The sequence below is a fragment of the Lipotes vexillifer genome, unplaced genomic scaffold (assembly GCF_000442215.2).
Source record: "Lipotes vexillifer unplaced genomic scaffold, Lipotes_vexillifer_v1.1 scaffold1477, whole genome shotgun sequence".
In the NCBI taxonomy this organism is placed as follows: domain Eukaryota; kingdom Metazoa; phylum Chordata; class Mammalia; order Artiodactyla; family Lipotidae; genus Lipotes; species Lipotes vexillifer.
The window spans coordinates 599,868-611,059 of NW_006776536.1; the positions used below are offsets into that span (position 1 = coordinate 599,868).

General features: G+C 53.4%; 1 protein-coding gene across 1 annotated transcript in view; it reads right to left on the reverse strand.

The window, feature by feature from the left end:
• Window positions 1-8,909: 8,909 nt before the first annotated feature.
• Window positions 8,910-11,192, reverse strand: part of LOC103070610 (glutathione S-transferase P) — a 2,505-nt gene continuing 222 nt past the window's right edge. Inside the window, exons 2-6 of the mRNA XM_007450420.1 lie at window positions 10,907-11,007; window positions 10,711-10,798; window positions 10,229-10,332; window positions 9,277-9,384; window positions 8,910-9,098 (exon numbers count right to left, since the gene is read on the reverse strand). Of these exons, the coding sequence (XP_007450482.1) occupies window positions 8,910-9,098; window positions 9,277-9,384; window positions 10,229-10,332; window positions 10,711-10,798; window positions 10,907-11,007 (590 nt within the window). The remainder of the gene's footprint in view (window positions 9,099-9,276; window positions 9,385-10,228; window positions 10,333-10,710; window positions 10,799-10,906; window positions 11,008-11,192) is intronic.

Sequence of the window (11,192 nt, forward strand, 5' to 3'; positions counted from 1 at the left end):
CCTGCTGAATATGAAACAAAAACAGGTTACTCCTTCCCCCTGTACTTACTTCCATCCCAAATTCTGCACTCCTGTTTTCTGGGTTGGCCCTGTCTGTGACCTGGCAGGGAGGGCATTTCTGGCCCCCTGCCTCATGCTCCTGGTAGAGACCTGGCCTCAGTCATGGGAGGCTCTCAGCCTTGCTCTCCAGCCCTGGCCCCAAGCCTGTGTATTTGGCTTGGCTGTGTTCCTGCTTTCTGGCTAAGTCACAAGGCTTCAGCTCCCACCCCAGGCTGTGGGTTTCTTCCTATTTCTTTCCTTCAAAGAGAGCCTTATTTCAAGTCTACACAGAATTCCCCTTTTCATTTCTATATTGTTGGAATGTCATTATTAACGCTTTTCTTCCTTCTCTGATTTTGATGTGTTTGAGAAGGACAGGGTGCATTTCAGGTTCTACTCTAATATCTTGAACCAGAAATCTCTCTCTTTTTTTTCCATTAATTTAAATTCGAGATAGTAAAGTCGATCAGTCATGACTGGTGAGGTACACACAGGACAATGTGAGTGCCTTTGGATCAAGCAACACACTTAACGATGCATGTGACCCAGCCTCCTTCCCTGCTCTCCAGGGCAGGGTGCCCTCACATGCTCTGCAGACTCTCGTACTGGTGTGAGAACCACTCCCTGTCAGGCTGCCAGTGTCTCAGGGTCCTTCTGTGGCTCATACTGGTCCTGAAGCACTGGGCAGCATCTGCAGTCTCCAACAGGGAGGACCTGTGAAGTCTCAGTTGGGCACAGGTCCCAGGGACCGGTGCAGTCCGCTCAGCCCACCCACCCTGGCACCTCCCTGGTAGAAGATCCACACTCAGACACCCAGTAGATCAGGTCTAGGTATTTGGAGTGTATCCATGTTGGTCCTTTGCCCATCCCCAAGTTGTCCCTTGGCGTTCTGCCTACACCCCGTTTGTCCCTTAACACAAAAGCTCTAGTCTCTTCTTTGCCCTGTGTAGCCCTTGACGGCTATTTGGGAGGACAGATACCAGGAAGAGCTTACACACCCCTTGACTAATCCCAAGCTGTTAGAAATGTGAGACTCAAGGTTCAGTTTTTAGAAACGCCAGGCCCTACCTTATAAATCAGCAAAAAGAAAAACCAGTTGAGTGTTTATTAGAGACAGGTTGAGCTATTCACCTTCTGGTACATGTTCTTCCCGTGAGCACTTTGCACCTCCCAAAGACAATTTCCTCCCAATACACAAAACTCAGAGCCACAAAGGACACATGGAGGGGCGTCGCTTCTGCAATGGGTCATGACGCCATAGCCAGTATTTACGGCTGCCTCCGTCCTTCAAGAATCCCACATTCCCTTTGCCTCTAGCCAGTACTGCAGCTGCTGAGGGGACTTTACCAGGTGGGTGACTTAATGCCATAAAGATGTCACATCTTTCCAAGTTAATTTACAAACTCTTTGCGATTCCAATCAAAATCCCATCAAGGCCTTTCATGGAACTGGGAAAACTGATTCTAAAATGGATATAGAAGAACAAAGGGCCAAGAAGGGCCAAACCAATTTTGAAGACGAACAAGAGGCTTGCGGGGAATCTGCCCTGCCAGATAGCAAGATTAATTATAAAGCTAGAGTAATCGAGACAAGAAGACCAACACTTCCGATTTATGGGGCTTCTTTATCATCATTTGCTAGAAGTTCTGCAATTCTGGTTTTGATTTCTTTTTTGACATGCCATTTTTTTTCTTTTTCTTCTTTTGACCTCACATACGGCGGCATGTGGGATCTTAATTCCCCAACCAGGGATCGAACCCCATGTCCCCTGAAGTGGAAGCGTGGAGTCCTAACCATTGGACTGCCAGGGAAGTCCCATGCCATTTTAAGAGAGATGTATAAATACACTTATAAATATAAATATTATAACTGTAAACATTACAGTCTTTTTGTTTCCTGGGTTTTGCTATTTTTCATTTTATTGCCTTATAATGAGAGACTGTTGTCTGTACTGTTCCTCTCTCTCCCTCTGGAATGTTCTAAAACTTTCTCTGCACCATGACATATGGTTACTATGGTAAATGTCCCATGAGCAATTGAAAGGACAGTGCCTTCTCTGTTTTCTTATTTCAGAGTTGGACATTTGTTGTTTCCAGTTGCCTAAGTCCCTGTCTTCCCATCAGCTTTTGCTTTATGAACGTCAGGGTATGTTATTTGGTGCATAGAAGCTCATAACTGTAATCACTTCAGATGTCTCCTACAAACATGAGAGATGGAGTGTGTGTTTGGTTTTTTATGGTCTTTGTGGCTTTGGGTTTGTTTTTTTTTTGGCTGTGTTGGGTCTTCGTTGCCGCACGGGCTTTCTCTAGTTGTGGCGAGTGGGGGCTACTCTATGTTGCAGTGCGCAGGCTTCTCATCACGGTGGCTTCCCTTGTTGCGGAGCACGCGCTCCAGACGCGCAGGCTTTAGTAGTTGCCGCACGCAGGCTCAGTAGTTGAGGGGCACGGGCTTAGTTGCTCCGCGGCATGTGGGATGTTCCCGAACCAGGGATTGAACCCCTGTCCCCTGCACTGGCAGGCGGATTCTTAACCACTGTGCCACCAGGAAGGCCCCCTTTGGGGGGATCCTGAAAGATTAGTGGGAACACCATCTCCAACAGTATAAACCACTGGTCCTCCCTCCCCTGTCAGATGTTGCAAATATATTTCCTTTGAGTTTATCATCTATCTGATAATCTGATAAATAGTAACCATCATTGTACAAGAGAAATCCTCAGTTTTGATGTAGTCAAGTTCATTCATTTGGGGACCTTGTTTAAGGAATTCATCCCCAGTCCATAGTCATAAAGAAATCTCTTACTTTTTTCCTGTTATTACTTTATTTTTCTCGTTCACATATAGGTGAACCCTATGGCAGGGTTTCTAAATCTTGACACTATGGACATTTGGGCCTATACAGTTCTTTGCTGTGAGTGGCTGTCCTGTGCATTGTGAGATGCTTAGCAACATCCCTAAGTGCCAGCAGCACCCCATAAGTTGTGACAACAGAAATATCTCCAGGTGTGGCCAAGCATAATCTGGGGGACAAAATCACCCCCAGCTGAGAACAACTGATCTATCTGGAGTTTATTGTTGTAAATGGCGTGAGATGAGAATCCAGTCATTTTTCTCAATACAGTGAATCAGTTTTACTAATACTAAACTCTTCAAACTTATTCAGTATTTGTGATGTCACTGCTATCACACATCAAGTTCCTGTATATGTATAGATCTGATGTTGTATGTGGTAGGGACTGACTAGATATGACAAACTTATTTCCTCCTCCTGGGCACAGAGCCCCCTTGTATCTGGATGGGGCAGAAGTAAAGAGTGTCACTTCCAGGGCTGGGCAGCTGGGAGCAGGTGTGTCTTCATCACTGCTCCTTCCCTCCCTCCCTCCCTCCCTTTTTCTCCCCATCTCTGGTCTCTCCACATGGGCTCTCTCTGTGGCAGCCTCAGGGTGGCTGGACCTTCTGCACAATGACTGAAGCAAGTGTCTCGAGAGAAACTGCAAAGCTGTGTGACCTCCTCAAACTTAGCCTGGGAAGCCCCATCGTGTGGCTTCCACTGTTTTCTCTTCACTGAGGCAGCAGCAAAGTCCTGCCTAGCTTCCACGGGAGGGCATAGAGATGCCGGAGCGTCAAAGTATTTGTGGACATGTTTCATCACCACCACAAGATATCTGACGCGATTTCAAATTCTTTATCCCTCGTGTGTGGTGTTTTTCTCTCTCCGGAAGGTTGCAGGGTCTTCATTTGCCTTCTGGGGGCTCTGGAATTTCACGATCTGCTTTTTTTTGTTTGTTTGTTTGCTTTTTTGCAATACGTGGGCCTCTCACTGTCGTGGCCTCTCCCCTTGCCGGACGCGCAAGCTCAGCGGCCATGGCTCCGTGGCATGTGGGATCCTCCCGGACCGGGACACGAACCCTTATCCCCTGCATCGGCAGGCGGACTCTCAACCACTGCGCCACCAAGGAAGCCCTCCCTACGATTTTTTTCTACCCTCTTCTCTCCCTCTTTCTAGACTTCCTCGAATAATACTGTTTTTCTCATCTTTCCATGCTTTTATCTTTTTGTTCTATTTTCATATGTATTTTTCAACTTTATCTTCTGAGATTTTTCTTTTTTCTTTTTTGATAAATTTATTTATTTTATTTCTTTATTTTTGGCTGCGTTGGGTCTTCGTTGCCGCGCGCAGGCTTTCTCTAGTTGAGGCGAGCAGGGGCTACTCTTTGTTGCAGAGCCCGGGCTCTAGGCGGGCGGGCTTCAGTAGTTGTGGCTCGCAGACTCTAGCACGCAGGCTCAGTAGTTGTGGCACACGGGCTTAGTTGCTCATCGGCAAATGGGATCTTCCCGGACCAGGGCTCGAACCCGTGTCCTCTGCAATGGCAGGCGGATTCTTAACCACTGCACCGCCAGGGAAGCCCCTGAGATTTTTCATTTCTGCTATCATATTTTTAATTTTTCCGGGAAACGCTCTTTTTAATAGCCTCCTTTTATTCTCCAGATATAATAACTTTTCTTATCTCCCTGAAGATACTGATTAAAGTTTATTTGAAGTTTTCTCATGCACAGCCTGCACAGTCTCTATCTTCTCTGAGTTCCTTTCCCCCCTCCTGTTTATTATTGTTTCTGTCTTTTATGTTAGAGATTTCCCTCAAATATCTGGCAATTGTTTGTGGTCCGTTGATATTTGTCGTGTTAGGAGCGAGCAGGAAGTTTGATGGAAGTTCTGGGTGACTGAGGGGACTGAAAACTTCGTGGCAGGTTTGCTAGCTACAGACCCTGTCATTGGATCAGTTTCCACTGCTCGCGGAGGCCTCCGCTGCTCTCCCAGCCAGGTACGGACCGCTCTGCGGATGGTCCGGAAGCTGGGCGGGAGGGCACGGCGGAGGCGGCGAGTGGAGCTTGGGGACCCGCCCGCGGCTCGCAGCCTGCGAGCCCCGCCCACTGCATGTGGCCAAGGGCGGGAGGCCAGGCCAGGCCTGTGCAACGTCAGGCCTACGCCCGGCGGCCTGGCTTCCTGATAGAGAGTGATGCCACCAAGTTTGTTCTGCAGCAGTAGGTGCCTGGAAACCCACCGAGTAGGCACTGGGTCGGCTGGGGTGGGAGGAAGCAGCGAGCCTTCTAGAGGTCAGCACCCCCCATTGTTTGCAGCCTTGTTCTGCAGCAGGGTCATCCCACTGGCCACCCTAAGGCCCTCCCTTAATCCTTTATGCTAACAACCTCAACGCCAGCTCCTACCTCCCCCGCTCCCCCCCCACCATCCGGCCCCGCATCTTGCCCCTTCCAAGTTCCTGAGCACCGGCCTCTGCCCAGGAGTTCGGATGCTGACCTTGGCCTTCTCTCTTTCCTGGCAAAGTGGGCAGTGAGAGGTGCCACTCAAAGTTCTTCCCTGGGGAGAACTTCCTTCTTCAGGGCCTTTCAGGGCTGCCCACCTCGGCTGGAGGCAGCAGCCCTGCTGCACAGAGCCCTGGGGAAGCCCAGCTCCTGGTTAGCCCCCAGGGCCCTCCAGGCCAGGTGTGGCAGGCGCAGGCACATTGGCAACGGGAACCACGAACTCCTGCAGTTTTCCGAGTCCCTCACGTGTCCTGGAAGCAGTGCTGTTTGGCACACCATCTCTGACTCGCTGTTCTCATGGGCAACTCAGACTGATCCTCTGGTGCCCCCTGAGCGTTCAGTCTCCTCCAGGGCCCAGAAATGAGCCAGGGACTGTTCCTCAAAGGAGAGTGTGTGGGCTCCTGCTTTCCCCCTACAGGATTTCTCCACTCAAGGTAAATGCCTGAGGAAAAGGCTTCCAGTTGCTGTAGCTGGGGTCACCTTTCTGCAAGAGGAGACTGAACACATAACGGACAATGGCCAGACCGTGTATGGATAAAGATCTGACCCACGACCTGCAGCAACCTTCCTGGAAACCAATCTCTTATCTACAGTAACCAGACAGGAAGCCAGCCCATTATAGGTCAGACTTGTAGGAAGTCAGACTACTATCTCTAGGAACAATTCGGGAAGCCAACGATAACCCTTGTAAATAATCACCCCAAATGTCCAGGACTTGATTAATAAGTGACAGCTTCCTTAATTTTTATCCCCTTTTCCAACTTAGGACCAACCAGAGGAAACCAAATCTGCTCCCCTAAGCAGTGACACACGATGCCCCCACTTCCAGTCAGCCCGCCTACAGCTCCCCGGGCCGACAGCCTCCATTCAGGGCACAGCTGAAGTCTCCCTTTTCCCCCATAAAGCTTCCTCACTCCTCTGCCTGCCTTTGAGCCAGCCTTTGGCAGTGGCCGATTCCCTTGCTGGAGCCACAGCTCTGAGTATACAGCTTGCTGTCATTTGCTGGTCTTTATTTTCACAGAGGGCAGCTAGAACCAGCTAGGAGGGAAGTGGAGTTTCCAAAAGAGAGGTGAGGGAGGTGCTGAGGTCAGGAGATGGTGGAGTGCAGAAGGTCTCTATCAGTCCGTGGGGGCAGGCCTTTGGGATGCAGTGGACTAGGTGTGCAAGTGCAGTGTGCTCCCAGGCAGAAGGAGCAGGCCCGGCCCGGCTCTGAAACCATCGTTTGCTCTCTCCAGGGGCCAAAGTCATCTAGCCATCGTCTCCAGGTCCAGGTGCTGTCTCCAGGAGAATCTGTCCCACTTTGGCCCTGCAGCCAAATGTCCAGGCCAAGGAGGGGGCTGGGCCCTTTAGTCTCTCTCTGATCACCTCCCCCAGCTTGGGTGTCTTCCTCCACTCCCAGATGAAGACATTTTCTCAGTTCTCCATCACTGACAGCTCTCAGGGGCTGGTCTGAGAGCCAGAGGGGCCTACTGTTGGAGTGGGGAGAATACCCCAGAGTCATAGCCCCCTCCCCTTCCCCGATCACCTTCAGAGGCAGGACAAAATTGGGAGGTGACTGGATTCCCTTAGCCTGAGCTGAGAATAAAGGATAGATCAGACAGGATGGGTCAGGTTATGCTGCAATAACAGACAACTGTAAAATGCCAGCAGTGTAAAACCACAAGGCCACTGCTCAACCACACCACGTGTCCCGCTCCATGTTGTCCTTGGAAGTGATTCACCCACTCTGCCCACAGTCCAGCATGACCAGAACATGTTATATGGCCCCTCCCAACTGCAGAGGGGTCAGGAAAGTGTCATTTTCCCAAATATCATCGGCGAGCAATAGAAAAGTCTCTTGCAAAGGGCTGCACTGTTGGCTCAGCACCGTGCTCCCAAAAGGCCTGATCCAGGCCTCCTTGCTCTTTTTCACAGTGCAAAATCCACTGCGTGTGTGCACCTAATGTACTTAGGCAGTCTCCTGTTGATGGACACCTGTTCTGTTTTCAACCTGTTGTGATCACAAGCAATAATATGATGATAACCTTGCTGGTGCCTCTATTCACTCTTCGGCAAGTTAAACGTTCTGTGACTCCTCATTCATAAACAGGGATGAGAGTACCTACTCAAGGGTGGTGAGGACTAAGGAAGGTAATATACTAAAGCTTTTAGTATAATGCCTGGTATCGAAGGTACTCCATTAGCTTTAGCAATTATTATCCTTATTTGCAAGGGCAGCTATAGATGGCTCAGGGATACGTGCCTCCTAGTTTTTGTTTTTTGGGGTTCTTTTTGCAGTTCGCGGGCCTCTCACTGTTGTGGCCTCTCCCGTTGCGGAGCACAGGCTCCGGACGCGCAGGCTCAGCGGCCATGGCTCACGGGCCCAGCCCCTCCGCGGCATGTGGGATCTTCCCGGACTGAGGCACAGCCCCGTGTCCCCTGCATCACCCATTTCCCCAGCCACCTGCCCAATGGCACTGCTCTCAGCTGTTCTGTGCTCCTGGGGTGCTCCGAGGGTGTTCAGGCATGAACTGAATCACAGCTGCCCTGCTGCTGGAGCCATGATTGCTCTGACACCATGAATGGCCCCTAAACTGGGCTATGTGGGGTGGGTGCAGGTACCCCTCTGCCAACCCACCACCCCTGCAGCATGCAGGCAGGACACCTTAGTCACTGCAGAGCTCCTTCCCTCTGGGCCCTCAAATAACATTTCCCGGAAGTCTCACCTACTTTGAGTTCTCTCAGCAATGAGAGAGGTTGACTTACTGAGAGGTTCCTTGCTTTGGGCAGGAGGCTCTGATGTTGGGCAAGGCTCCCCAGAGAAGGGTCTGCTCCTCCAGGCTGCACCAAGGGGGCCTCCCACAGGGCCTCCCCTCCAGCCATCCGTGGGAGCCCCGAGAGCCACAACCTGTTTGCACCCCATGCCTCCCCACTGTGGACACGCCACAGCCAGCTCACCTAGGCTGGGTCATTCTCTTTGCCCAGCTAACAAAGATGGTGAGAGAAGGCAGGAGGCGAGCCACCCGGATCGCCCAGTGCTGTTCCCGTGCCCACGACGCATAAGGGAGAAAGGAGAGCCCCATCTGAGCAGAAGTGACTGACCCTCCCACCAACCCAGCCGGGGCTGCTCTGAGCGGCTCAGTTCCTCCCCACGCCCCTCCGTGGCCAAGGGCCCCTCAGCTCCTGCAGTCCTGGATGGAGGCCCTCTGGCAGGTGGGCTGCTGAACGCAGAAAGCATGTTTATTTAAGTGAGCCTGTTCTCTGTAGACTGTGGGGATCTCCAGAGCAGGGATCATGGTTGATTTCTCTTCCTGTTTCTTTTTTTTCTTTCTCTTTGTTTCTGGAGTTCAGTAAACACAGAGCTGGTTGAAGACCCCAGGAAGACACTCTGTGTTTTAAGATTCAAGTATCCTGTCCAGCTGCCTGGCCCTCCCACAAGCTTGAGAGGATCAGGGAGCCCCCTCCCCAGAAAACTCAATGCTCACAGCACTGCTGCTCTCTTGGAAACTTTATTGGTCCTAGGGATAGGGAAGCAGGCAGCTCCCTGCCTCTTGCTGAGTGTGCCACAAGCCCTCACTGTTTCCTGTTGCCATTGATGGGGCGGTTCACGTGCTCCGGGGAGGCCAGGAAGGCCTGCAGCTTGGGCCGGGCGCTGAGGCGGGCCACGTAGGCTGAGAGCAGGGGGAAGGAGTCTAGGCAGCCAGGGGCCAGGACCTGGTGAATCCGCAGCAGGTCCAGCAGGTTGTAGTCAGCGAAGGAGATCTGCAGGGCAGAGCGGGGCAGGGGCTCGGTGGGTGTGGGAGGTGCGAGGCAGGGAGCCCGAGCCGGTCCCCTGGTCTGCCCAGCTTTGCTGAACCAATGGCTCACGTGCTCGCTCTGCATCGGTTTGCCATCTCTAAGAAGAGGGTGGTGCGGAAGGGGCGGGACAGGGCTAGCTCACCTGGTTGCCCACGATGAAGGCCTGGCCGCCCTGGCTCTGGGACAGCAGGGCCTCAAAAGGCTTCAGGTGCTGGGGCAGTGCCTTCACGTAGTCATCCTTGCCCGCCTCCTGCCAGAAAGATGCCACCGCGCATCATCCTCCTGACCCGCACACTGCTGCACGCCCTGCCTCTGCCCCTGCCCCTGCCCTAAGACGTCACCTATTGTCTGCCCCGTCTCAGCGAATCGCCACTCACCCAGCCCCCGCCCCTCCTCTCCTCACTCCCCACCCCAGGCTATTGCCATATCCTGTCCATTTCAGCTGCTAATCCTTCGCTAGGCCACTCTTGCCACGATCGCTCCCCGGACTGATGCAAAAGCCTTGTAGGATCTTTCCGGATCTCACAGACACTGCCCTGCTTAGACGCCCCAAAGAGAGCATCCAAGCCAGCTGGTTCAAGGCCTCCAGGACCTGGGCCCACTGCCCCTCCAGCTCTATCTCCTGCCGCTCTCCCTCCCTCCCTCCCTCCCTCTCACACATGTAGGCACACAGGCCTTGCCTCTGCTAAACTGGTCCCAAGTCCCTGAATGTGCTCCGTGCCTGATGCCTCGTGCACCTGACAGTGCCAGCACCCCTTCTAGAAGCTGACTATAGACCCTCTTCCTCTGCCCCTGGTTCCAGGAAGTGCCCCGGATCCCCCCAGCTGCGGATCAGGGACCACCTCTGGCTGGATGTCTCCTGTCCTCACGCTGTTCTGCCATTGCCTGCTACTTGACTGGGTCCCTCCCCCAGGCAGGGAGGCTGAGTCTTGTGTCCAGTCCATAATGGCTCTTGACCCCCACCCCCCGCAGAGCCAGAAGCAGCCCAAGGGAAGGATCAGTCAGAGCTGCATGAGGGGTGTTGTGTAGGGTGAGAAAGAAGCCAGCCCCTTTCTTTCTTTGTCCTCAGTGACCATCCCCGTGTCCGTGCTTACGTAGTTTGTGTAGATGAGGGTGACATATTTGCAGCGAAGGTCCTCCACGCCGTCATTCACCACGTCCACCAGGGCTGCCTCCCGCTGGTCCTTCCCATACAGCCCTGGGGTGGCGGGAAAGCAGACAGCATGACGGGGAGCCTGACTAGCCACTACAACCTGACCCACCAGACAGGCCACGTGGCTGCCTGTGAGCCTCCGCCAGGGAGGAGGGAGGGGGATGTGGAAAAGGACCGTCTGAGTCCATGCTCCGAATTCAGTGCGAGGTGGCCTGCTACAGGGCAAGGATTGCTAGACAGACCCGGGCCTGACCTTAGGCAAGTTAGGTAACCTCCACTTGCCTCCACTCCACAGGGTTGCAGGACAATTCGATTTAAGTGGAAGAGGCTCAAGGGGCCAACACTGAGCAGATGCTCAGGAACGCTGACTGAGGCCCGCACACCCCTGCCCTGGACTGGGCCACCTGCAGCCTCAGGACTCACCGAGGGAGCGGCCCAGGTGACGCAAGATGGCATTGGACTGGTACAGGGTCAGGTCTCCATCCTGGAACTTGGGGAGCTGCCCGTACAGCTGGGGGAATGCACAGCTCTGTCAGAGGTGCTGAGAGTGGCTGCCCCCCACCCTAGTTTTGCCCCCCAGTGCCCAGCCCCTGACCCGGGATACGACAGAAGTACTGACACAGGAGGCCTTGAGTGACGGCCAGGTCTCCATGGTCACCACCTCTTCCTTCCAGCTCTGGTCCTGGTCGGCCAGCAGCATGCGCATGGCCTCGCAGCGCCCTGGGGGAGGGGAGGACGGGGTGTGGGGATGGGCAGAGACCCCAGCCTAGCAGCGCCCTGGGAAAGAGCCAAGGAGGTGAGGACTCCTCCGATGATCTCCCAGTCCCACTGCCGAGGGACGAGCCAGGGCCCGGGAAGTTGCGTACTCTAGCAACGGGCAGCTCCGGGGCACAGGGAAGGCGGAG